Source organism: Dinoponera quadriceps, unplaced genomic scaffold (assembly GCF_001313825.1).
Source record: "Dinoponera quadriceps isolate SergipeBrazil2010 unplaced genomic scaffold, ASM131382v1 scaffold894, whole genome shotgun sequence".
Classification (NCBI taxonomy): Eukaryota; Metazoa; Arthropoda; class Insecta; order Hymenoptera; family Formicidae; genus Dinoponera; species Dinoponera quadriceps.
Genome location: NW_014555181.1, coordinates 36,846 through 64,837, shown reverse-complemented (window position 1 = coordinate 64,837; position 27,992 = coordinate 36,846). Strand labels below are relative to the sequence as shown.

Below are 27,992 nucleotides of genomic sequence, written 5' to 3'. Positions count from 1 at the left end.
CATATCTTACACTGTAATATAAATTTACAATATAGAATTGGTTGGACTTTGCATATCGGAGGTCTTCTCTCTTGCATGAACTATTGAAGAGGTAATTTTCAATATAATTTTCAAAGCGATTTAAGAGACTTTACGAGGAAAAGGAGACCAGTCGCGGTCGGGTACAGCCTCTGAGCCAATAATCGCTAAAAAATACGAAGTACCAGGACCCTTTATCGATGGTTCTCACGCGCTCTTCTCCGCGCGACAAATATCTAAAATAATTCGTCAAGTACTACCTAGTGCCACAGTAGCAAAATATGTCATGCCGGTATGTTCCGCTCTGTGTTGATCGATGAAGCTTTCAAAGTAGACCTCACCGACGGAAGCACCGAGTGTCATCGGCCGTTCTGCATATGTTAAGAGTGATCTTGCTTAGTGGGCAAGAGATTTGTTCTCTCCTCATCTTCGCATGTCTTCTTAATTGACAACATGCGCGCGGCTTCTGAATGTCGGTCAACAGTTTCCGAGTCTGGGTCCAATTTTCTCTGAACGTCCACCGGACTCGTTTGCACCTTAAATAGCGTACATCACAAATTAGGATGGCGGAAATTTGCGAGGGAAGAGCCTCGACTGTTTCAGCGTTTTCGACTCGTATTCTATGCAGAAATGTTGTGAAGTCAATAACATATTCTGCAAGTTACAGTCCCTACACGCTTATAATGCCACTGAATGCGCTTTTTAAAACCTTAAAATTTTTGTCTAAAACATTTTCTTTTAAAATACATTATTACATTTATTATTTAGCAAAACTGGCAAGTCTACGCGAGCTAACTCGTAGTTAGCATAGCATGGAACTATTTTTTTTCACAGGCCAGCTGCGAGACAACTCGTATTCGGTAGTCAATGTATCAAGAGCAGAGATATGTAGAAGTGAAGTGTGTATGAACCTTCATTGGCAGATTTTTCGTTTTCCCGTCGTTCCGCGGCGAAACGAACTTGGAATTGATGACCGAGCTGGTGCTGGTCGGAAGCGGCGACGTCGGTGCCGTTACACTGCGTACGGGCGAGTGGGCGATGTCCTTTGTCTTCTCGTTCTCTGCAGCTTTATCTGAGGGCAATACCGGCGATTCAGGTACACTATGATCGTCCTCCTCCAGTGAATGCAACAACTGTAAAAGAAAAAAAAAATAATAAAATTATTTATACAATTTATCTGATATTAATATTTTTATGTGAAATATTCTATGTGTATATATATGCACACGATATTAACATATTGCCATTGCGCAAGTTGAGGCTTGACTAGACTCTGAAAACCATACATTTCGTAATACACGCAGTAACATATTTCGACCTGAATTTTTATAATTCTAGCAACATAGGAGTGAACGTGATAAAAACTAAAAGTAAAAATGATAATTTTTCTTCAGAATCATCATCATCAAAAGTTGAAATTGATCGGAGAGATGTACGAAAAATTCACCCAATCAGAGCCCGACGCGTTTCTATCGTTCGGTTCAGTTAGCATAACGTTTCTCTGACTGATTCGAAGCATCGTGACGATTCATGTACGAGTAAGTAACCTTTTCTACTTCGTCGTCGAATTGTTCTTGACTAGGCAACGGGTCTTTCTGGCTCTTCTCCAGAAGTGTGGCACGCTTCGCTGCGAGATACAAGGATCGCTTAATTTTCACGTAGAACACCTCGGTAACCGCGCGCACGGTGTAGTCTGGTATGAAGGTATGACGTAACATGGATTCCAAATTAACGGACTGAAGGCTCCCGGTTGTCTGCGGATTTGCATTCGTTGGTGACTCGGCTGGAAACATATCAACACGTTTGTCGTATGTGCGATTTTTCCTCTCTTCAGTTCACACAGAGTTTAGTTTGACAGAAGATTACGTAAAAACAGATATAAGAAATGAATAATAGCGAATAATAGTACCGATATATTGGTTGAAAAATAAATATATTGGAGAAAACATGTTACGTGATGATTTGCTGTTTGAAGATATGACACATAAAGTGAGTTCGTGTTGTCAGATTTTCATTCAGCCCGGTTAAAACCTTACCGATCCCAATGTTAGCAGTGAGCGCTTGAGAGCCGAAGTAGGTGAACGGGCCACTCTCGAACATCATGTTTTCTTTGCCGACCGTCACCTCGACACGACCTTCCAGGATCAGCACGAAGTAGTCGACTGCTTTCCCCTGCTGATAGATTATCGTAGCTGGGTCTGTCTTGGCTTTCTCGCGCGACTTCACTTTAATATGATAAATAATATCTTGTTTCAACAAACGTCGCAGGATTGTCTCGGAAATAACGTCCGGTTTAAAAGTGTCCACAACTGGAAGGAAGCACACATAATTACGTGAGTATTCGAGAGATATATGTGTGTGAACATATTTTTATAATCCGCAAAATATTTTTCCTTCTTACTTGTCGACAAGTATTGGTACATCGCCAGGGTCAACTGCGGAGAGATGTGAATTCTTTGGTTCTCTTTCTTCTCAGTGAATATCGTGAAGTCCTTGGGCATTTTCGGACGAATCTGTCGTTTACGTTTACTCCTGTTATCCACTGCAAGGATCAACGTTACAGCGTTAAACGTACTTTATAGAATCGATGCTCACGAAAAAAAGAAATCACGATTTGAACGAAAGTTTGCGACGAAACAAAACCTACTAAATACATCAGTCTCATCGATAATCTCAGCCTGAATTAATTCTTCGATAACATCTTCCAACGTAACCAAACCAATCACCTCGTAAAATGGATCACAATCACCTTCGTTGTTGACTCTCTGTACGAAAGCCATGTGACCTTTGTGACCTGGAAATATTAATTACTTAATTATTATGTTATTAATTGTATATTTTCCATTACTTTATAGCATCGATTCAGAGCGAGAAAGGACGTTCAGTCGCGTACCTTCTTTAAATTGTTTAAACATTATATCCAACGTGACATCCTCAAAGATAAAATTACACGGATTTTGATAAAAGTCGCAAAGCCTCTTGAGTGGCATGTTATCAGCTGGATCAACGAATGCGAGATCTTTGATATACAGCATCGTCACTATATTAGTTCTTGCATTTTCGTACACTGGTATACGAGAAAACCCTACAAATCAAACACGATTGATCTCACATCACTAGACACAATTAGTACGAAGAGAGACGACTCAGGTGCTTTCCTTGAGAAGGAAATTAGCTGAATAAATTTTGCTTATCTAATACAAAATTTATCTCTGCTATAAGAGTATTTAATTGAACTGATAATATCAGCGAAATGGCACGACATTTTTTACTTAGAGATGCGAACGTTGTCGAAATATATTAAAAATATCACGCATACCTGACGTCATAATTTCGGACACAGTTTCAAAGTCTAGATTAGCATTATAGTTCAACATATATACATCTTCGATTCTGGTCATTACGTCGGCTACGGTCTTCTTCCGCAGTTCTAACGCTCCTGCAATTATATTTACTTCATCTTTCTCTAAATCGTTGTATTCGGTCGTTACCTAGAAAGGTTCCTGTATAGTACGCGTTAATATATCAATTTTTCAAATAATAATCATGCACATTTTCCACTCTTCTAACGATTCCCAAAAACAACGTCCCATGAAATTAATTAATCAACGAAGTCGGCTAATTTAGGGAAATGTAATAACAAGTAGCATGACAAATATGTAACTACATCACCATGCAGTTCGATCATTATTTATTAGTCACTTCTTTCTTACCTTAACCAGTTCTTTGAGTCTCTCTCGATTATACACGTTGCCTATTTCCTCGCCAAGAATAACATCCAGAATTTTGCTGATTGGATAACTTAACGGAAAAGTCACTAACATTGTCATCTTGGTCAGAAAGATAGTTTTCGCACCGACGCACAATCCGTGCCTGCTGCAAATAGCCTGCCAAAAAAAGCATATATTTGGCTCATCAAAGATATCCGCGATTAACGGACTCGTTGAAGAGTTTAGCTAAATCTATACTTGAAATATTTATTACTCCGTCACTTTTCTTACTTTATTACAATATTTAATTACTTATTATTTTACATTGTTTCATGTACATTTATTAATAATTACCATTTCACAAATCTATGAAATAAAATATAATATTCAAGGATACAATTAATGGATGTTGGAAAGACTCTTCGAAATTGTTCGAAACGAAGAAAAACTTCAATTCAACAGACGGAATACATACCTGCGGTGAAATTTCACCGAAGATAACGATAGCTAATGTCGAGCAGATAACAGCGACTAATCCGGATGTTAAGTCATCCAACAGTATCGTGAACATTGAATTGACGAGAACATTAGAGAATAAGATTGAACACAAGAGATAATTCCCATGATTTCTCACTGGCTGAATGGTCCTCGCGTATTGTTTCTCCTGCAATACAAAGATAATATGTGAACAAGTAAAAAAAGAAGGAGAGAAGGAGGAAGAAGAATGACTCCGCCCACCTTTTCCGTACCGGTGTTGCAGAGTATCTTCAATTCAGTTCTGTCCATCGCCATCAGGCCCAAATTGAGTCCGGAGAAAAGTGCAGAAAGACTTAGGCAAACGAGAATGATCAAGATAGTGACCCAGAGCGGTAACAGTTTCTCATACGTGCGAATCTGAAATTCCTTAACTGTAAGCAATCGTTTCCCTCCAAACGAATTGTTCGCGTTTCTAAGAAAAAAGAAAGAGAGAGTACTCACAGTATTATACAACGCGGTCCCTTGATGCTTAAACATTACCGTATCTTTCTTCAGATTGTCGGGCACTGGTCGTTTCGCGCATATATAAAATGGCGATCCGGGAGGCAGCACTACGTTAATGGTCGCTGTACTTCCCTCCACCGCCTCCACCTGAAAGAAGAACGTAACTTTCGCCATTCTCTCCCGTCGTACGAATGATGATAATACTCACGGGAAACTCGTCACTCTTAATTTTGTCGCAGAAAGTGCCTCTTTCGGCTTGCACGTCGGTGAAGGTGATCAGCGTGCCCTTCGTGATACCGGTGCCGAATAACCGGATCACCGCTTTAGTGCCAACCAAGATCTCGGGAATCCCCTCGTCACTGTAACTAGGCTCTTTGTCGGCCATCTCCACCCGCAAGCCTTCGATATGCGTGTCCGTTGTTGTGTTGTTCCGCGGCGTCGGGGAATCATCGTCGGGTCGTTCGAGCGGATCGTCCCGTCGCACGCGATGATACTCTCTGCGGACAAAAATTACCGTCAAAGTTTATTTACAAAAAGTACATGGTGAAAAGGGCCACCTAATAGTGTTCAACGATTATTTTACAATAGTTCGGAAGATCTGCCAAAATTCATGAATATACTTCCAAGTTTGTGAGAGAAATGTTAAAGTTGGACATATAGTTGATTTATAAAGAAAGGAAACAGCATTAAAGACCTATTATTGTATCCAAAATGGGTACTTAATTTGTACACCTAATAATAATAAAATTTTTCCTCGTTTTTTTTACTTCTTACGTTTAGCGCCATATGTACGCGCGCAAAAAGAAAAAACAGTGGTCGATGAACCAAATACTAACGAATCGGCCGGGACGAAACGTTATCGTTTCCACGCCGATATCAATACCGAGCTAATCTAAGAGTGAATCACTGGGAAGCGTGTAACGAGAGCCCTTTTACAAATACGGCTATCTCGCCCGGCGGGGGCTGAGATGTTCAAACAATGATACTTCGTCGTCGCATCGTCGTCAAATGCAGAAGAAAAATCAAGTAACTTCTGTGCTCTCCCTCCTCCTTCTCGCTCTCATCGTCGGTCTACGATTGGTCGATTTCTTAAAATACCTATTGTAGACTAACGCGAACGACTTTTCGGGATCGCACGATGTATGAATTTTCGCGACACGCATGCAAATAACGCGCGCGTTATCGGGGAGAGAGAAAAGATATGATATATAGGTCACACGCTAATCTATTTTTACCGATTTGGCGCGGACCAAGTTTGACTATTGAATCGGTCGGCTGGCCCGCCGCCAGCTGATGACAACGCGCCTGTGGTCAATGGATACGTCGGACAGCATCGACGTGGTACATAGAGAGGAAAAGATTTCCTTAGACTCAGTATTTCCATTTATCTAGCTAAAATTTCCTTCACGGAAACAACGAAATATTATTTATTTATACTGTCTCATTCGAGAGAACGCTATTATTTGAGAAATAATATCCTTTAACCGAATAAAATATTATTCGGTCACAATAAAAATATATAAAATGAAACAAATAATTTCCTTATAAGAAAATTGTCTTTCGTTTCACGAACAAATTTCTCATTTAAGATATCAAGATACGTATTCGTTGGAAAGTCTAACGATCGTATTGATTTAATCGAAACATCAGTTTTTTCGGAGCATGCCAATGATGAAATTTCTTTGGATGCAAAAAATTTTTTGAAATTTGAATAGGTCTTTCTCTCTCAGTGTAGTTATCGTCGCCGCGTTCCAACGTTGACCACACGAATTCCTTTCTCAGTCTGGTAAATGTGTGCGTCTAAAGTTTCTTTATGAGGCCGATAAAAAAAATGTATCCCATTTTTCCCCCTCTCCCGGATGCTCCTCGTTCAAATTTGTCACTAACAGTGACAAAATTTAAACAAAATCAGGTAAATATGTATATCAACGAACCTCTCCTCTTCAACAACCCTGACTTTGACCTATATTATTAAGAAAGGTATGCTAAGTAATATACAAAAAGTTTCAGCTCCCGTCGGACCTTGTTAACAAAACAATTTTTTAAAATAATGGTTATGTGGTTAGGGAACCTGTCATACTGTGGATTAGAGAGAGAGAACTGACAAAAGATATTATCAATGTCTCACAATATTGTGTAAGTTGAGTTAGGGTTAGGTTAAGATCAGAACGAGGAGGGGCTGCGGGGGAAAAGTTCTACTCCACCACCAATACGACAGATTTCCTTCAGCAGATTTATTAAATGTCATGTAAATATGATTTTTTGCTTAGATATTTTTGTAATATTTATACTTACAAGTATATTCAATGTGCACTTCAATCTTTCACCTTAATAAATTAATGAATCATATAATAAAATTATAAATTCTGAAAAGATTAGTAAAAGCGCAAATTTATATAGATGCGATAAAATATATAAATAAATATCTCAACGATAAGTTGCTGAAGTACAAATCTTTCGCCTTCGCTAATCTTTTTAGAATGTATAATTTCAGTATATAATAGGCTCATTACTTTAGTAAGGCAAAAGATTTCAACCACATATATATATATATATATATATATATATATATATAGATATTTACTCAAAATTAAGCTAATCTTCTATTAACCGATACAAGACGATTGCGTTCTCCTTAAAGTTGATGTTAAGTAAATATTCATTCGTCTTATAAGGCGGTAAGAACGACTTGAGGAAATACTAAACTTTGTGTTGTCGCATACACACAAAGTTCCTCTCCTTTTCGGTATGTGTGCCGCGATGGTAGTATTCATAGAAATAAAGAGACACAAATTCGCTGTACGTTTTATCCCCTCTTATATCGAAAACATTTCGTTCGTCCTTTCGATTCTTCTCGGTCGCGGAGAGAGAAATTCGATCGAACTGGAACTTTGAGAGAGCAGGAGGAAAGAAAGAGAATAAACACAGAATGTTTTGTGTACGAAAGCGCAGGATTGCGAGTGTCACCTCGGACGAACGTTGATTCCGAAATTTGTTGTCAGACTTGTTGGTGCTCGAGGCTGTTCAGATACAACCCAAGAGCAACCCATAAGCAAGAAATCGTTAACAATCGCTACGTGATAGGCTGTTAATGTAAAAGACGCGACATCAGAATTAAATATTGTGTAATAGTTTGTGATCATGCAGGCATAGTCATTGATCTGTGAAATGAGTAAATTGTGGAAGATAAAGACACGTTCCCAAAGTATAAATACTATACATAAGAAATACTGTCGTGTCGCCAAAATAAAACATAAATATGTGAGACGAAAACCTATTCTTCGTAAAATAATAATATAAACCTATCATATAAAAAAAAAGATTAGAACAGGAAACTCAAAGTACTATGTAAAACTGAGTCCATCAAATTTCTGAATTTTGGTACACACGAGTTGACTCTCAGTTCTTGTCACTTCTCAGCGGGGTCTCTTACTCGAACTTTTCGCGTATAATCGATACATTTTTTCTCAACATATCATCGAGCTAATATTAGAAATTACTCCTACGCTCGTCGAACGATGAATATATTCAGACTCGTGGCGTACAGGGGCAGAGTTAAAAAAAAGGAAAAAGAGAGAGGAGAGAGAGAGACGAAAAAAGATGAAGCAGGGAAAATACACCTGAGGAAAAGTTGACAAACTCGACAGAGAGCTGCTGAGAAGTGGGGGAAAGTCGAAGGAAAAAGAGAAAGGTAAACAGAGAAAGATATATATATATAAAGAGGGGAAGGGGGAGCTATCGAATGCTTACTTACTCCGATCGTACCGGAATTCTGATTAGGACGTTCTCGCCGAGGTTCCGCCAGGTCTTGTCCGTGTCGTTTCTCATACAGAAGTAGACAACAGCGAGACTCGGGTCGAGCTTGGTGCGGAACTGATAGATCCCGCGGTTGGCCATGTGCGATAACCACACCAGGTTCAGGACGTTGTCCGAATGTTGTGGGCACTCGCCACGCGGCCACGGTGACCAGTGCAGCGTGACATCGGGATGATCGAGCCCGATGCCGAAGAACTCGACTGAGAGGAGATCGTCGTCGAAGGCGTTGACGAAGGCATTGACAGGTACCGACAGGTACAGCTCCGACGGCGTGATCACGCGCGCCGAACGCACCACGAACCGCACTGCGGGAGTCGTGTACCAGCTAGCGGCGGCCTCGACGGCGGACGTCGCCGACGCGTTGTCACCGTTGTTCGCTAGCTGCGAGACGAGCGCGTGGATGAGCAGTGACAAAAGTATCGTCGGCTGGGTTGTAAACGGACGGCCAACATGTTGCGCCATCATACGACCAACGTATTCTGACGAACCTCACTCGCTGCAGAGTCGCGGTAGTGTTGTATTTGTGTACAACGCGCCCATAGACTGCGCGCCCGCGCATGCGTGCGTCGACCGCTCACTGTGCCCGCTAAATTCTCGCCTGCGCGGCAGGCATCGATAATGGCCCGCAGGTCCATTAGGTCCGTATCACACTATGGAACTTGAATTTAGTTAAACTTGGTCTGATTGGTCAAATTTTCATCCAATCTTAATTCTAATGTGATACGAGTTTTAAACCCGTATCGGATTGGAGATTGTGATTGAAATTTGACTAATCAGTGCAAAGTTCACTAAATTTGAGTTCAGTTAATTTTGCACCGATTGGCCAAATTTAATTCAATCTCAATCCATAGTCTAATACGGACTTTAGGCACGTTCAGAAGACACAACGATTGGATAATTCGTCAACGTAATTGGTCTTTAGAAATCTAACAATAAAAATCAATGATCGCTTGTGTTTTCTAAACGCAGCCATTATCGCTTTTTCGGCGCGAATGCTGCGGTTATAGATATTCGCGCACCGTGTCAACCGAAACTTTTTTTTTAAACTAAGTTCTGATCTACAATAGGTATTTTAAGCTTTAAGAAATTGACTAATCACAGTTAATTATTTTCTTCACATTCGACTATGATTGGTCAATTTCTTAAAGCTTAAAATACCTATTGTGGACCGACATTTAGGTCTCTAAATGAAAGATGCATATTGATTCTCGATCGGTAAAAAAAATCCATCGTGACGTGAGCTTCGTTTTCTGACCGCTGGGGTATGAAGTGACTATTTCCGTCTTAATCAGCGGTAAACCGAAAAAGGTCACGCGACAAACATATCCCCGCCTTCCCGCAGTGTAGCTGACGAGTTTCCCTCGACAGGGGAAGAATCATGAGTATGAATCATCAGAAAACGCGCGCGTGCAGTCACTCGACGAGCGACGGATCGAAAGATAGAGAGAGATAGAACGCGCGGATCCGACGGCAGAGGGGGGTGACGTGAATGAGTATGCGTGTGTCGCGAGGGGGGGAGGGATCAATCGTCGCGAGTTTTTAATCGAACACGCGTGTGTATCGCGCGCGCGCGCGTTCGCTCGGTTGCACGTTGCGCAACGCAGAACGTCCCGTTAGCGCGGAAACGCACGGTGAGTTTTCTATAAATAGCGGTATGCAAACTTGTCCGCCTTGGCGGACGCACGCGCGCCGAGATTGTTCCGCGATGAATATGAGAAGAGAGAGAAAGATACGAGTGTAGCGTAGGTCCGATGTTAGTGGCCGTTACAACAATCGGTTCTTTCACGAGTGCTGGTTCTCGGACGAGAAGGAGGCGTATTGCTGAGAGTGAGTGTCAAAAGAAACTTCAGTCACCTCGGTGTACGATAAAACGCGGGTCTCTCCACGTCATCTTCACGAGAACCAGTGTTATCTTGTCGTGCTACACGAACCAGTGCGAGTAATTTTTCGAGCGAAAAATCGCTGGCGGGTAGGGAGGAGGAATACCAGAAATAGGAATCCATCGGGAGAGAAGGACCGCAGCTGTCCTTCGGGGGAGAGAGAAGACTATTTTTAGCTGCAATTTTGGACACATATGCTCGCCGGCAGCCCTTTTGCCTCACCAACCAGGAACGAATAACCTCCGGCTGTGTCACCTATGAGTAAACCGGGCTAAGTTGGTTCCCAGTAAGCGAGAAGCGTTGAATCAATCTTCCGAAACATTCGGTCTGTTCTTTTCAGTTGCACTGCTGAACTGCTGCAGAAAGTTCGAGTGAGACAAGTGTCTCACTTATTGCACCAGTTCAATTAAAAAGAACACACTAATTGATTTTGCATGGATTTTATAGACGATATCTTACGAATGTTTTTAAACTCGATAATATTATATTCTTAAATATTAAAGTGTGGGAAGATTATTTTTAATGTTTCGATCAAATATTGTTAATAATGACATACGCAACATTAAGAATTACAAAATATCCTTGTAATAACGTTGTATTCTTGCTTACTGGATTCTCAGAATTTACACGCTACAGAGAGCTGCTCTTCACCTCGCTCGATGTGTTTCGTTCTTCGACAGGAAAATGGAGCACGAGCAACATCACTACGAGTTGCGCAGCGGGAGCAGGTCGCGCTCGCACACTCCCATGGTCCCGAGCCGTCCTTTGCCAGATGTGGAGGTGACGGAGCATCACTATGATCTCAGAAGCAGGAGCCGGGAAAGATCCCACACACCTGGAGAAGTAACAAGCAGCAGAAGATCCGGTTCCAGATCGTTGTGAGTAGTCGATTTGAAAAGTATTCCCTGTAATCTAGAATCGTAGTGTGCAAAATGATCAAGCATGTATCCTTGCATTCTTATTCCCTTAAATAATAGAACCGGGAGTAGCACCAAAATGCACGAGAAAAATATGGAGACCATAGAGGAGAACAAGGAGGAAGGATCCGTGGTAGAAAGTGTGACGGATAATCAGAGCACAAAGTCAGAGAGCTCGATCCCGAGGAAAGCCGAGCGACGGTCAGAGCGCCAAAGAGCCAAGAGGCAGATATTTGCCAACGGTCAAAGTGAAAATAAGGAGGACACGTCTGATCAGAAGGTTGAGCGAAAACACAAAAGTGTTACATCGCACAGGATACTTACTAGTGATTATTCGTCCGAAGAAGGAGAAAGGGAGGATCCTCCGAGTAGACCGGGATCTGCTTATGAGATCTACAAGCAAGCTGGTGAATGGTGGAAGTACGTATTTTTTGAATTTTGTTGCATATACTTTTTATTCTGAGAAACAAATCCATAGTTCTTCTCACTGGTTTCATTAATGCGATCAATATTCTTCTCTCTATATTCTCTCTATATTCCATTTAATTGTATCATGGATTCCACATTTTGGAGTTACAATCTTTTTATTGGAGAAGAAATGTTTGTAAACAATAATATGTAACAATTCTTAATATCGATGACTTTGGGATTGGTCAAACGGTACGAAATATAATGGTAGAGAATGTACAAATGATGATAAATTGACTTATTCACCACAATGAAATTGTCCGAACATCGTTGAAAATGTTTGCAGCGTTTTTCCAAAGACAGATTATACGTATTCGCGAGCATCGCAGTGTCGTTATGAAATAGCTCCGGGTGTGTTAGCTATGCCTAATATGTCGAGGCGGTCTATACACACGGACGACAGTGGGAATAATTTTGCACCTCAAAGCTCCAGTCAGGCTTCACGAAGAACGACAGAGAGTGGATTCAGTGACACTGTAGATACAGTCGATTTGAAAGAGACCGGTCCCCTACTTCGTTCGGTAAGTTCGTTGCTAGCGTATTAGATATTACATTATTTTCTGTCGACGACAATTTCACATGATTTCTATTGTAAAATTCATTTGTTTCTTCAACCTTGTAGTCTGAAGATATTTTGCGTACATCGGATTCCGTAAGAAGGTCGGCTATATACAAGAAAACACATGTGGAACAGTATATGAGTCATAAGGAAGTAGTTTATACCGATTCTGGAAGTTCAGGTCTTCAACAAAGGTTTCGTATCCTTTCTTTAGTTTTCAAGATAAGTAGTTGAAAAGAGAGTAATATAGAATAATGCAATTCTATGTTTTCCAACAGATATACCTCGTGGTTTAGTACTCCTTCAAGATACACTGATGTACATAATGTATCTCAATATGATTCTGATGCTGAATTTGATAAAATCATGACATCGTCGGTGGTCAAGGCTAATCAAAGATGGAAAATTGTACAGTGGTTTACGTATTTCGTTACTTTCGTTGTCGTTTGGTTCATGAAAACCACCGAATTTTTCAAGTTCCGTACTGACAGAAGGAGCCAGTATTACGATGCGCAAACTTATCGCTATTTTCACGGTATAACACACGGCATAACACGCTTTTACACTAAATATTTTGATTTTGTACAATACAATAATTACCGTCAATATTAAGAATGCGGCTGGTTAACTGAAGATGTTTTTTTTTTTACTTTTTACCACTTAGAATCCAGATGGAGCACATTGAGGAAAACGGTGGAACATTATTCGCGCAACATATACTTCTTCATCGCCAGATTGTTTCTCTTCGACACTTGGTTGCTGAGCCAATTCACCGGCGTCAGGAAGTGGTTGCAGGAAAAAACCCCGAGGATTATCTGGATTGCCCTTATACCGTTACTTCTTCTACTCGGTGAGTCTTACATCAGAGCTGTGTTGCATAACAAATAAACAAACAAAAAAGAAAGAGAAAACTATGCGACTCCGGACTCCAGTTTTCACTTATCTGTACGATATCTAAACCGATATCATCCAATCACGAGACTAATGTCTTTCACGGGACCACATGAGAAAGGCGCGCAAACCTACCCTGGCCTTCGTTTTCTTTTTGTTTCAGGGGCATACATCACGCAGGGGCATTTCTTTACCTGCGTGGACGCTCTGCGCAATATCCAAAATGGTGTCACTCAGACGACTTATCACATCTTTAACGATATTATCAACCTAACATCTCTTGACTATGAGTTATTCGCAAAATACATTGCAAATTTCAAAGATTACACCATGCACTTCTTACCCAGTGTGAACGTGTCTTTGCCCGAAATGCCTCCCATTGGATGGAACGTAACGTGGTGATTAATTGAAAGAAAAAAACTGGTTTAGGGGATATATAGTAACAATCATAAAATATATTTATATATATATATATATTTTTTTTTTTTTAATTCAAGTCAAATGGATGGAGGCGGTATTGAACATTTATATATTTTCGTAATGATCAAAGTAACGCGATGTGGTATCGTACAGGGCTTCAGAGAACTGTTCGAAAATTTTCATCTCTTATAAAATGATTGATATATAATGATGGAAGATAACTGTTTCTATGGGCATGTTTGATCAGAATATGACGTGCCTTTTTCGTCCATGTACTCTTTGAATTAACATTCGTGTGTGACTAACCATCGTTTTTTTTCTTTAGTTCGCTCGATGACAAAATCAGTGTGTAATAGTACTGTATCGTTGGTTTTTTTTTTTATAATCACAAAGTTTCAATAATCCTCTGTTCTACTTGATTGATTTCTTCGAATCGTATGTAATTAAATGTAATTTCTGCCATACATCGAGAAATATGATACTGATATGTTTCGAAGATTTTATTTCTGTGATTTTTGTATTTTGTGTATTTGAATCTGTTAACCAAATGTCTTCTATATGTATATGTACTGATGTTATTGTCAGTTGATGTTTTATTATTTTTTTGTTGCATTAATTAACTAATATGTTGTGTATCAAAAAAAATTATATATATATATATATATATATATATATATTATACACATACATACATATATTTACACTATGTTATACTTCTATATATTATGCGTATATTTATATATTTGTATTATATTTCAAGATATAGCTGATCGCTTGTTTATATCCGATAGTTATTTCTCTGTTACATGTGTCGTTTATATTCTATCTAATATATATTTTATGTTCGCTATACAAATACATCTTATCCGTTTTTACGTACTAGATATATTGGCAATCATATATTTACATTATATATTTACAAAGTATAACAAGTTGGGGTCAAATGCAAGTTCATCATTTTTTCAGTTAACCACCACATTTGCCGTTTCTTTTTTTATTTTCTTCACACGTGTTGAGGATATAATAATACGATAATATATTTTGGTGTAATAACCGTCGAGATAATAACACAATCGTCGTGCTAGATAATAATATATCTGTATTGTACGAGAAGCACGTTCATACTTAATAAAATACTTTCCATGTATGCGATATTAGTAGTCCTTTAGCGAAAAACTGAGTCCGTTAGAGTGATATAGCGTCATAGTGTCATCACGACATTTCTCATGTTTTGCTCCGATCTCGGTAAAAAGCGAAAAATAATAAATTTTGCGTTGGGAGAAGGATAGAGGGAGGATTACTCTACTGGGTTAGAAAGTCGGAGTGCGTTGAGAAACGTGGAACGGTGATTGCAATCGGTCGCCATCGAAACGGTGAGTTCCTTCGTCTGTCCTTCTCTCAGTTACCATATTACATGATAATTGGTTCCATTGGCGAACAAGTTTGCATGCAGTTACGCCGGGCAATCGGTACAACTGTCTATGGAAATCTAAAATGTATCTTTGATTGCAAATTGGACAGTCAGTTGGCACTTTGCATTTTAACACCGTATAATCTCAATAGAGTAACAGGAGAAGGAGATGAGCTTTCTTTCAACCGTCTCGTAAATATTTGCGGATAATACGAAATGCGTTTCAGGTTGTTGGTGGTTGGCGGAATATTTATCACTATTTCCCGTTGGAAACGTACCGGAAATGGAAAAAGTATCGGCTGGTATGGTACAATGGAAGAACCGTAAGAGCAGAGAGATTAAAGGGAAATTGGGCGATGCCTTGATCGGTAGGATAGCGACGCTCGAAGAGGAACAGATACATCAGATGGTACTGATCGCATGCGTTTCGCTTCTTTACGTCCTGTGTGGTCTACTTCAAATTTTTATATCGTAGGAACATCTCATGAACATCACTCGGATCTTGGAGGACTATAAACGAAGCGATGCTGACTTTCAGAAAAAATACAACGTAAGTCGTCCAACATCTTATCGCTGCTTCCGGAAGACCGACGTATAGACCAGGGCTCCTATTTTGGAAATGGTTGTATAGGTGTAATCATATCGTAAAATAGATTAAATATTTCAAGAATGGGGGTTCCCCGAACTTGTGAATCGCGATTCACTTTTTATTTCGGTTTTACAAATTAATTCGGTGCCCCTTTTCATGAAATTCAAAGTTTGTTTGCAAAAAGTCAGGTACAAGTTTAAGTGTCGAAATAATTTCCATTATTTTCTACAACTTCGGGTAGCTGATGAATGTCCTCGTGGAAAAAAACTTGGCGGTTTGACTAATCGGTAAAGTCATCAATGCTTTTACTCAGGACATAATCGCTGACGTAGCAAATAAACAGGACGTTAGCGAACTGAGTGGCATTCTGAGCAACGAGCTGAAAGTTATCAAACACGAGTTCGAGAAGCTACGTGACCTGTACACGGAGTTGAAGTTTTGTTGCGACGCCAATAAGGAGGCGTTCGTGAGCGAGGATATAGAGAAACACGTGGAGAAGATCTTGTCCGGCTATTTCCCGCTTGGAACCTCGAAGGAAGATCTGACGAGGGGTATTCAGAAGATGCTTGCGTCCCGCGACGGTCCGACGCACAAGTTTCATATGTCTTAACATCGAGTTTGTTCTTTTTAGGTGAACTCAGGTCGTACTTTCCTCCTTCAGAGTGAAATAAGTGTACAATTGACCGTTGAAGGAAAAAAAAACTGTTCTACTTTTTAAATTTCAGTATATCTTTTTGGCGCATGCCCGCCCATTAATGCACCTAGAAAGAACAAATCTAGATTATCTTTCGTATTCAAGACACTTTCGAAACTCGTGACTTGTTTCAATCATGTCCTCACAGATCAGGCAGTGTTGAGCGACAACGTCGGCGCTTACATTTCGGAGGAGCGTGTCCGCAAGGTAGTGAAAGAGATCCTGCGGATATACGACGCGGATAAGACAGGTCAAGTGGATTATGCTTTGGAATCAGCAGGTACGTTGTAATCGTGCCGATAAGTGGACGATCGATAGACAATGTTTGTCGGTATCTAGATCAAATTATCTAAACTTCGATGAATAAATAGATCATCTAGATAGAAGAAATACCTTCACCTTAAATAAAAAAAAACAAAACATCTTTAAAAATGAATGAAATAATATTTGTGTTAAACCCGTATCAAATTAAGAATTGGAGATTAGATTTGAACGAATCAACAACGTACTTAACATGTAACTTACATTTGTAACTTACTTTTATGATCGAGCAAACGTGTTGCGCTTGCAGGTGGTCAGATCATCAGCACGCGATGCACCCAGAGATACGACATAAAGTCGAAAGCTTTCAGCTTATTCGGCTTCACGCTGTACTATGAGAGCAACAATCCGCGGACGGTGATTCAGGGCAACGCGCTGCAACCCGGCGGATGCTGGGCGTTCCAAGATTTTCCCGGATACCTCTTGATACAATTGCGCTGCGTTATTCACGTGACCGGCTTTACTTTGGAGCATGTATCCAGTCTGATCCTGCCGAACGAGAACATGTCAAGTGCGCCCAAGAAATTCGATGTCTGGGTACGTAGAATAACCTCTCTTGTCTCGGCTGGATATCGGTGATTGTAGCGTCCTTCGCGGCATGATTTTACGTTAATATGTTCTACACGGAGGAAATATTATATAACTCTTGATTATATATATGTGGGTCCTCATTCGCTGTATCTATTTTTATCCTCTCGTATCCTTATCCACTTGTTTGTTCTTTTCTCTCTTTCGCAGGGTCTGACGGATGAGAATGATCCCGAGCCTGTGAGGTTCGGTGAATATGAATTTATACTTTCCGAAGACAGCTTGCAGTATTTCCCGGTGCAGGTAAATTTACTGACAACAATTCAGTTTCAATTTACTCGTAAAACTAATTTCGAGAACATTATGTCTCTCATGATTCCGCGATTTTTAATCAATTACTCGTTACGATTATTCTATCGTGATAGAGTTTGCACTCTTAATAATCACCTGCAATTGTCGCAAATAATTTAATTATAAATTTAATTTGTAATAGTAAAATTAATTAAATTTAAAAATTCAATTAAACAATAAATTTAATTGATTATAAATTTAATTATTATATACATATATAAATACTTTGATTGTTATAAGTTGATCATTAAGAAATAAATAAATATTTGCAAAGCTATGATAACATAAAATAATCGATGCTTTTTCGCACACAGAACACAGAGATCAAGAGACCGTACGAATATATTGAGCTGAGGATACACAGCAATCACGGACAACTGGACTACACGTGTCTGTACAGGTTCCGCGTTCACGGGAGATCGGCTTAATGAGAGATATCGGTCCGATAACGCGTGCGGAGATTCACGAGAGAGAGAGAGAGAGAGAGAGAGAGCGAGCGAGCGAGTCGCGTCGTTCGAATCACAATTGTCCTTTAATACGTGCCTTCAACTACCGTTTAATAGAACTCGACAGTCAGTGCGACGGTTACACGCCCAGCACCTGTAATTGTACGTGAATTAAGTCGAATATGTATAACGTTTCCGTAATGGATTCAGCTGCAAGATACGAATGATACGTTCGATCACTGGATGTCTGAGCGATTTCGCGGTACACGATGAGAATTCACTTTTCTCGATCGGTGAAACCGCGTCGAACGCTGTTTGTGTACATGCTGTAGAGTATTAATTAATACCGACGCGCCGATAATTTATACCGATTTATACACACTGTTTGTTTGACTGGACTGCACAGTCGACTACGTCAGAGATTGTCGGTGACCATCGGTCCGATTGTATTCCAAAAATATCGCCTGTGTATAAATCGATGCCTGTATCATGGCCTTGCTAGTAGTTTAGATAAATAAAAAGCGCATTGAAAGAAAGAATAGGAGGCAGTTTCATACGTAACTCTCGATACAAAGGACACGATATCGATCGAAAGGATCGAAAAAAAAAGCATAATTTTTCCATTGATATGATTCGAAAGAGAATTGTTTCTATTCTTTGAAGGGGAGAAAGAGACGGGGATGTGTTCGAAACGATCATTTGTCATCACATGACACAAATCCGGCAGCGTCACGTGTAAGACTGACACTTCAAAAGTTACCCCAAAGCAAAGTGTGAGTCATAATACTTGTAATAATGCGACACAGTACAAATTCTAAGGAACACTAATTAAATACTAGAATTAAGAAATATAGAATTAATTGATCTTTGTAGATTAAGTTTGTGTATCGCGCCGCGGGCGGTTTTTTTCTCGTTACAGCCGAAAAGCAAATCATCAGCCTTTCTTCATGAGAGTTTGACGTTCGATGCGTAACTCTAATATATACTTTAATTGTGTGTGTGTGTGTGTGTGTGTGTGTGTGTGTGTGTGTGTGTGTGTGTGCATATATATAGGCATCTCCGATAAGTTTTGCCGCAATATGTTTTTTGTCCGATTTCGGCTACTTTTACGACACATTCTTGCGCTTCCCTCCTTTTAAATTGCGATGCGTATGTCTATTTCGACGAGATCCGGCGGAAATCTATCTGCGAGTATGATTTCACCCGTCTTTTGCTTCATGGTACTTAGCGTCGTGAGGAATGTCGGCGAATTGAACTATCAAGAACGCGCCCGGTTTTAACAACATCGAGAGAAGCGATCTTTTTTACCATCTTCGTATGTGTTAATAGAATTTTTACATTTGCAAATAAAAAGTTGTATTGCACTCAACTATGCCTCTGTCGGCTTCTCTGTTGAGTCTGTTTTTATCTGGACACTTTAGAATGAAACACGTATACAGAGTGAAGTAATAACCGTTAACACCCCGAGAGTATCTTCGAATAGTAAAAATATTTTATCATAGATTAGATTAGATTAGATACATACGCTAAAGGTGTTCGAAGTGGTGACTATTGGTATCAGTAGAAATCCTGTTGAATAAATTTGTCTCCACCTATTCCAAGCAGAAAAACTCAGAGAGAACATCGAGATGCTCGATCGCTTGAGAATCGGCTTTTGAAGTTCCCGCTCGACGCGTCACGCGCGCCGCAACGCATTCGTAAAGGTATAATTTCATGATAACGTCAAGCTAATTGGGTCGATGTTTGACTCGTGTCTGCTGATTGGCTCGGACGCCGACGCTACTGTGAAATCGTACCTTAACGTTCGTACATGCCCAAATGTGTTCGATTGTTCGACAGAGCATCTGTTCTCGCGAACCGGTCTGCGTGGGCCCGATTATTTCACTCGGATCTCCCAAACGTGTCCGGCGCCTCGCGATGAATATCGTCGCGACGAGAGCGTACGAGAACGCGATTCCGTCGACGCGTGTTCTTGTCGGCCGTTTCTGAATTTCCCCCCGGCGTTCGGGACTATAGGGAGAAAGAGGGAGAGCATTGCGACAAGAGTCTGACATTCGCAGTAGGAATAAAAAAGAGATCGACGGAAAAACAAAGAAGAGTCCCGAGAGACAAAAGAGGGAAAGCCTCCCGAAAGGTAAACGGAGAAGCGAGACCACAGAGATCGGGCCCGAAAGAGTGTGGCACCTTTTTGGCGAGGTACGGCCCTGCAGAGTCCGCCGCTGCTGGTCGCACAGGAAGCGCACGAGCGAAGCCGAGCGCCTGGTAGGAGGGGGGGGAGACACGGCGGTGTAGATTGGTAAGGACGTGCTGGCTGGAGGGGGGGGGGGGGGGTCCGTGGGGAGCTTCCGTTTATCCGGAGAGGTCGGAGAAGGCTGGTCGCTGGCGCGAGCGAGCGAGAGAGCGTTCCGTTCGTCGTCGGTGGTGGTGCTGGTGCTGCTTGTGAAAAACACACGATGAAAATGGCGTGGCAACCGCAGGAGGAAGGACTCAGACAGATCCTCACGCTGCTGAAGGAGTCGCAGAGCCCGGACACGGCGACCCAGCGGGCGGTGCAGTTGGTATCCTTTTTTTTTCTCTTCCTTTCCTTCCTTCCTCTTCGTACGCGCTCTTCGTTTCCCCGCGAGAAAAAGAGAGAGAGAGAGAGAGAGAGAAAATGCTCCCGCCTGTCGTCGTGCTTCTCGTCGTCGTCATCATCATCACGTCGTCGTAGCAGTCACCGTTGCTCGCACTTACGTGGCCCCCTACCCTCTCCCCCCGCGTGAGTAAAAGGGACGCCGTGATATTTTGATTCGTGCCGTTCTTTCGTCTTCTTCTAGCGCGAACTGCTAATCAGGAGGTTCATTATGCGCGAATTCTCTCTCGTGATCGCCCGTCGGGAAATCGAGGGGACGATAAGCGGCGACTTGGTCTCTCGCATCCTGTCACGGCGACTCTCGTCGCCGATCGGGATGCCGCACGATCGAGGTTGCTCCAGGAGTCGAGAACGCGACGAGGAAATATGGTAAAAGATGTTCTATGCGCGCCCGACCGTCAACGCCGTCATTTCGTGCCGCGATTTCATGTTCTCTCTCTCTCCCTCTCTTTCTTTTCTCTCTCGCGCGCGTGCGAGGCTTGTTTTTCCCAGCGCGGCCCTCTCTGATCGATAGCTTTTGCGGGACTTTTCCGCGCCGGGCCCGGGCATTTGCGGCGGCCGAGCGCGCGCACGAGGAGTCGAGGAGATGGGATTCAACGGTTAAGGCGGTTTCGGAGGTAGAGTTAGTCCGTGTTTTCTGTGGGGAAAGAAAATTTGTAGCCCATGTGGAGGGGGGGGGAAGTCTTCAAACACGCTCGTGTGCCGTGACAATCGTCGGCTGCGTCCGCCATTTATTTTCCTTAACAATTTGCGACATAGAAACTGGAGGAGCTGAATAAGTTTCCGGATTTCAACAATTACCTGATTTTCGTTCTGACGAAGCTCACATCGGAAGGTACGTTGGTTGAATTTAATTGCGTACGTGTGTTTCCAATTATCTCTTGAATATTTATTTTATGTACGCACATAACGCGTGACACACACATACACTCGTGCATATGATTGTGAAATTTACGCATAAACTAACGTGAACTTCGTTTTTGTCAAGATGAACCCACCAGGTCTTTAAGCGGACTGATACTGAAAAATAATGTGAAGTCTCATTTTCATAAATTTGTACCGGAGGTCATAACTTTCATAAAGCAAGAATGTCTACTGGCCGTAGGAGACCCGTCGCCGTTGATCCGTGCGACTGTCGGTATTTTGATCACCACTGTTGCATCAAAAGGTGTGTTATGCGATAGCATGTACCTTAAGTAGAGTCTACAATGAGGATTCAAGGTGTAAGATTTAAAAAATTGACCAATCGTAATTGATCGTTCTCCTATGATTCGGCTGTAATTGGTCAATTTTTTAAATTCTCATTGTGGAGCCCGCTTTAAGGGTATGTTTACAATAGGCACAGTAAGCCATAAGAAGCCGATCGATCGGTTTTTCTCACGCTCGACTGATTTCTTACGGCTACACCTGTTGTAGACATCGCTTAAGAGGTGTATCGCACGCCTCGATATGATGGAGATTTACCTACGATGTTTCGTGAGCAGGTGAACTGACTACCTGGCCGGAATTGTTGCCGGCGTTGTGTCAGATGCTGGATTCGGAGGATTACAATGTGTGCGAGGGGGCGTTCGGCGCTCTGCAGAAGATATGCGAGGACTCGACCGAGATATTAGACTCTGACGCTCTGAATCGTCCCTTGAACATCTTGATTCCGAAATTTCTCCACTTCTTTAGGCACTCGAGCCCGAAGATCCGCTCCCACGCGATAGCGTGCGTCAATCAGTTCATCATTCAACGCACGCAGGCGCTTATGATACATATAGACAGCTTCTTGGAGAACCTCTTCCACTTAGCCTCGGACGACGACTCGGAAGTCAGAAAGAATGTGTGCAGGTATCCGACCGCGTGTAGACAATCTTGTGTTTCTTACTACGTTCTACGCTTTATCAACTTAATGACTCATGTAGTTCTTTATTTTATCAAAATCATATCCTCAGATGATAATTCCTTCTGTATGCTTGCCACAGGGCATTGGTGATGTTGCTGGAAGTACGAATTGACAGACTAATACCAAATATGCACTGTATAATAGAGTACATGTTAATGAGGACTCAGGACGCCGACGAGGGGGTTGCATTAGAGGCCTGCGAGTTTTGGTTGTCGCTGGCGGAGCAACAAATCTGCAAAGAAGCTCTTGCACCGCATCTGACACGATTAGTACCTGTTTTGGTGAGTCCTCCTTCGCATTAAATAAAGAATACCAGGAAGGAGCGCGATATATCAATCGAGATTGGTTGATCTACAATGGATGCTTTAAACCTTAAAAAATTACAGTCGAATGTGAAGAGAATAATTAACTATGATTGGCCAATTTTCTAAGGCCGAGTCTACAATAGGTGTAGTAAGTGTAAGAAATTGACCAATCGATTATTCTTCTATAATTTGAATACGAAGGATTTTCTTTTTACGCTCCTTCCTGGTATTCAGTGGTGGTTCGTCGTGAGAACAATTTAGCGCAACAAGAAAATCATCCTCCTCACACTTTTTGCATCTTCGTTGATTCGTCGCCTCTCCGTCTCGCGCAGGTGAGAGGTATGAAGTACTCGGAAATAGACATAATACTTTTGAAAGGGGACGTTGAGGAGGACGAAATGATACCGGATAGGGAGGAGGATATTCGACCAAGATTTCATAAATCAAAGACACATCATTCGCATCACACCAATATGAACAAACACATCGACGAGAACGGCGGCTGTGACGACGAGGTGATCGATGTCGAAGATGATGATTCGACTCTCAGCGATTGGAATTTGAGAAAATGTTCCGCCGCCGCACTCGATATGCTGGCGAACGTTTTTCGCGAGGATTTGCTGCCGGTTCTGGTGCCGATCCTGAAAGAAACTCTCTTCCATCACTCCTGGGAGATCAAGGAGTCCGGCATCTTGGCATTAGGAGCGATTGCTGAAGGTATTCACATGTTCAATTGTCTTAACGTAACTAAGCCGAAGAAGCAATCGCTTTGTTCTGTCTGGAAGAAGTGATTTATGCGTCTCCGCTCGCGTTTCTATCTACCTCGAAATTTCATTCAGTCCCGTAATATATTATAATCTAGCTTGAAAGTAGAGCAGACAAAGTGATCGTGCAGGATTGTTTTGCAGGTTGTATGAGCGGTATGATCCCGCATTTGTCCGAGCTGATCCCTTACTTGATCAATTGCCTCAGCGACAAGAAGGCTCTGGTGCGTGCCATAACTTGTTGGACGCTGAGTCGTTACGCGCATTGGGTGTGCGCGCAGCCGCACGAGACGCATCTGAAGCCTTTGATGACCGAATTGCTCAAACGGGTCCTCGACAGCAATAAGCGTGTCCAGGAAGCAGCATGTTCCGCCTTCGCCACCCTGGAAGAGGAGGCTTGCACGGAATTAGTCCCTTACCTCGGATTTATTCTTCAGACGCTCGTTTTCGCTTTCGGTGAGTGCAATGAGACACGAACGAATCAACGAGAAACGTCATTTTTACTTGATTCCCAGGTAAATATCAGCATAAGAACCTTTTGATACTGTACGACGCGATCGGCACGCTCGCCGATTCCGTTGGTCATCATCTCAACAAACCGGACTACATCAATCTCCTGATGCCGCCTCTCATTAACAAATGGAACGTGCTGAAAGACGAGGACAAAGATCTATTCCCGTTGCTCGAATGTCTTTCTTCGGTAGCTACCGCGTTGCGTTCGGGTTTCTTACCGTATTGCGAGCCCGTTTATAGGTATAAATATTTTCAGTTACGCTTTGTTCATCAGTGAACATACGTTGTAACGTCCCTTTTTGCGAACATCCAACGAGACTAGCTCGTCAATTCCTTTCACGAGTATAGAAAAAAGTGAGAGAAAGAAAAATCGCCACGCAATGTATTTACTCGATTCCATTCCGTCTTGTAGGCGATGCGTGTCTCTCGTAGAACAGACGTTGAATCAGCATATAGCGAGCACACAGAGCCCGGAGCAGTTCGAGGCACCCGACAAGGATTTCATGATAGTGGCGTTGGACCTTCTCAGCGGATTGGCGGAGGGCCTGGACGGCCACATGGAACGCCTAGTGGTGAACAGTAACGTTATGCAGTTGCTGTATCAGTGCATGCAGGACACCATGCCGGAGGTACGACAGAGCAGCTTCGCCTTGCTGGGCGATCTCACGAAAGCCTGTTTCCAACACGTGCTGCCCTGTATACGTGAGTACGCTCGATCGCGCAATTTCATGCATCGCGTCTACGTATAACGCTAATCCAATTTCTACGTTTTTTTCCATGTATTTCCAGCGGAATTTATGCCCATTCTCGGACAAAATTTGCACCCACAGTTTATATCAGTATGTAATAACGCGACGTGGGCGATCGGTGAAATATCGATAAAACTTGGTAAGTTTTGCAAGTGATGTTCCCTCCCCCTTTCTGGACAAGGAAAAAAACAAGTCTTATTCTCATTTTGTTTTCTTGTCTTTTCCGCAGGGCCGGACACAAGCGCGTATATTCCGTTAATTTTGTCACAGCTTATCGATATAATCAATCGACAAGATACACCAAAAACACTGTTAGAAAATACCGGTGAGTCGTTAATCCAACTTTCCTCAAAGTGATATATATATATATATATATACATATATATATATATATACATGTATATACATATATACATATATACCGCATGTAATATATACAGAGCATATACTCTTGAAAACGAATAGAGGACAATGTATAGTGAGACTCGATACGACCAATAAGAATCTGTCGATTCCTATGTATATCGCTACCGTTTGCGCGTGATGAGAACGCTCGGTGTCTGTCACGACTCTGTGTGCTCTCCATCGGGATACGGGATTTGATTTGCAGATCTCATGCTTCGAGAGAGTTTGCCGCTAAAAGTTACCGACTTGTATATACAGTCGTTTTGTGTACGTGATTTTTATAATACGTAGATACTTGTCTTTCTTAAAGTATCTATGATAACACCGTTATTCGGACGCAAGTCTTTTCAGTGTGTAATTTAGAGTATCTCACGGTAGATTGAGCATTCGCTGGCGTACAGTTCTTTAGGTGCATACATAATTAGATACATACTTTTCTTTCGTTTTTTGTTCCCGAGTAATTTTTTTCAACATAAACAACGAAATACACAGTTCGGTGACTTGTTGCGACGTGATTTATACGTTGTTGCGATTGCACGTTTATCGACAGGTTTATAAATAAATTAGTATTTGTATATTGAACTTTAATTTAGTGGTGTGCGACTACCAGTAGGCTTAAATATGTATATATGTGTGTGTGTGTGTGTGTATACACATACATACATACATACATATACTGTCTGTATTGCCATGTAAAGACGCATCGCTATGCAGTANATATATATATATATATATATACATACTATGCCTGCATTTTTCTAAACCCAAGACATCGTTTCGATTGGATTGTTTGAATTGGCCGCTATATGAAGATCATAATTGCAAATTTTGTTCCTTTTTATTATTACGTTATTTGTATACTGACATTTCTTACATACACATATATATATATATATATATATATGTGTGTGTGTGTGTGTGTGTCTATATACATGAAAGTAGAGAGATCATTTGTGGTAACCGGCTCTTAATAGAAATCACATGGGCTCGCACGCTGCTATCTAATTTCGATTATTGTTTCAGCAGCTACAATAGCACGGTATTGCCTATGTTTCATTGTCGGTATTTCATATGTTTCTCCACCTGTGTTCTCACTGTTCTTCGATTAATTGTTAATGTTACTTGAATTCCGATTGAGTGATTAATTATATATAATTGAAAGTTAATTATTGACGGAAGTTTTTATACGGAGCGGAGCATATATATTCGCCTGAGTTCGACCGTTGGTTCGCTATCAGTTTGTCTTATTGTTTGTGTTTCCGGTCACTTCACTACACTTCACTTGTCTACTTACCGAAAACGAAAATGAACCGTAGCCATTACGATCGGTCGACTCGGTTATGTGTGTCCCCACGACGTCGCCCCCATGTTACAGCAGTTTGTCCGACAGTGGTGTGTAAATTTCTTTATTATATTATATTCTATTAATTATTATATTATCTTTCTATTTTTATTAGCACTCTTTATTATTATACATTATTATATTCCCGATTCCTGAGTAATTGCATCAGGTGCTGCCAAGAACTCTTGCGCAAGAACATACACACAGATTGCGAGCTTACACCGTAAGCAACTTTGCCGGAAAACAATACAATGATAACAAAACAGCAACAATAATTACGTTCTTCCTGCTCGTTGTTAACCCAATAAGGAAATGGTATTTATTGTGTAACGGGAAATGCTCTCGCGAACTTGTCAGCATGAACTTGCTCAATGGTTTTTCGCAGTATATATTCGACTTCTTATATATTTGAATTCGTCATCTAATATAATTCTAATCTTTAATTTTGCCACCATGCAAGTGTGTTATGATGGCCTCTCCTGTTTATCCGATTCAACATCAGGATAGGTTTACATTTGTCACTTTTTGTCAACGCGATGCCTCTCTCTCTTTCTCGCGCGCGTTTAAAGTCGTCTCACGTGTGCAAACATGCGATTTCTTTTTCTTCCGTGCGTATATTTGTACTCGTATACATTCGTAGATAGTCACGGTTGAAATTTAACATTGCATGTTAGTACTTTGGCATCTTAATTCATATTCGTCGAACCGTTCAGTCCGACTTTTTCTGTATTATAAATGTCAAATGTAAACCCAGCCTTAAGCAAGATAGTGAAATATGACACCAGTCATCCTGGTAATTATATATATATATGTACACAAACACAGGGTGTCTCAGAGCCACGGGAACAAACTTTATGATGGCGTAGAACGGATTGAGGTGAACAAAAATGTCCTGTACTATTTTGTAAACAACACGTAAAATTTTGAGTTATTAATCAAAAAAGCTTCTATATATGATTTTCGATCGTTGATAATTCGAAATTTTGTGTGTTTGCAAAATGATAGAAGACCGTTTTCGTTCACTTCAATCCGTTCTACGCTCTCACGAAATTCATCTCCGGCTGGCTCTGAAACACCTTGTATATATACATGACATCAATATATTTTACACGTAGACTAAGCTGTCTTTTGAATTACATATAGTATATTTAGGGCCCGCAGTGAGTTTGTGCTTTATGGTTTGTATATTTGACAAAATTGACACATTTGTTCGTGCCGATCGGCCGTGATTTAACGCCCAACTTCCGAGATCGCGTGCGCATCGTGCATACTTTCGCACACCTGTTGTTGCTGTTATCAATTTTAAAGGTAGTGATCTCTTAAAGCCGCGAAAAAGGAAACGTTTCGATCGTCGCATTTGGAGAGTGGCCTTACAGAAAGCTAATCGTTTCATC

General features: G+C 41.2%; 3 protein-coding genes across 8 annotated transcripts in view; 2 read left to right on the top strand and 1 right to left on the bottom strand.

Moving 5' to 3' along the window:
• Positions 1-9,045, bottom strand: LOC106743207 (metal transporter CNNM4). The gene is made up of 14 exons (XM_014616837.1): positions 8,464-9,045; positions 4,918-5,206; positions 4,707-4,856; positions 4,467-4,622; positions 4,204-4,392; positions 3,732-3,905; positions 3,338-3,509; positions 2,912-3,103; positions 2,666-2,812; positions 2,420-2,560; positions 2,055-2,327; positions 1,566-1,801; positions 930-1,151; positions 1-554 (listed from the first exon to the last, which is right to left on the bottom strand). Exons 1-14 carry the CDS (start codon positions 8,988-8,990, stop codon positions 399-401), a joined length of 3,024 nt encoding a protein of 1,007 aa, XP_014472323.1. The 5' UTR covers positions 8,991-9,045; the 3' UTR covers positions 1-398.
• A 728-nt stretch (positions 9,046-9,773) lies between these two features.
• On the top strand, positions 9,774-19,369 carry LOC106743199. 5 transcript variants are annotated; one of them, XM_014616816.1, is made up of 14 exons: positions 9,774-10,666; positions 11,086-11,283; positions 11,383-11,742; positions 12,077-12,311; positions 12,413-12,543; positions 12,628-12,884; positions 13,014-13,199; positions 15,299-15,480; positions 15,547-15,621; positions 15,974-16,241; positions 16,503-16,634; positions 16,926-17,212; positions 17,414-17,506; positions 17,869-19,369. In XM_014616816.1, the coding sequence occupies exons 2-14, from the start codon at positions 11,090-11,092 to the stop codon at positions 17,980-17,982; spliced, it is 2,514 nt and encodes an 837-aa protein (XP_014472302.1). In that variant the 5' UTR covers positions 9,774-10,666; positions 11,086-11,089; the 3' UTR covers positions 17,983-19,369. The 5 variants fall into 5 exon arrangements, with proteins under 5 accessions (XP_014472302.1, XP_014472299.1, XP_014472298.1 ...); XM_014616813.1 differs by having other exon boundaries at positions 11,026-11,283; XM_014616812.1 differs by having other exon boundaries at positions 9,774-10,680; positions 11,026-11,283.
• Positions 19,370-20,342: 973 nt separating this feature from the next.
• Positions 20,343-27,992, top strand: part of LOC106743203 (transportin-1) — a 10,086-nt gene continuing 2,436 nt past the window's right edge. The window contains exons 1-12 of one of the 2 annotated variants that reach the window (XM_014616827.1): positions 20,343-20,558; positions 21,392-21,467; positions 21,621-21,800; positions 22,117-22,465; positions 22,600-22,801; positions 23,158-23,542; positions 23,734-24,045; positions 24,105-24,342; positions 24,515-24,804; positions 24,892-24,990; positions 25,081-25,176; positions 26,573-26,648. In XM_014616827.1, coding sequence (XP_014472313.1) covers positions 20,454-20,558; positions 21,392-21,467; positions 21,621-21,800; positions 22,117-22,465; positions 22,600-22,801; positions 23,158-23,542; positions 23,734-24,045; positions 24,105-24,342; positions 24,515-24,804; positions 24,892-24,990; positions 25,081-25,176; positions 26,573-26,648 — 2,408 coding nt within the window. In that variant the 5' untranslated portion in view covers positions 20,343-20,453. The remainder of the gene's footprint in view (positions 20,559-21,391; positions 21,468-21,620; positions 21,801-22,116; positions 22,466-22,599; positions 22,802-23,157; positions 23,543-23,733; positions 24,046-24,104; positions 24,343-24,514; positions 24,805-24,891; positions 24,991-25,080; positions 25,177-26,572; positions 26,649-27,992) is intronic. The other variant, XM_014616826.1, reaches the window with a different exon arrangement.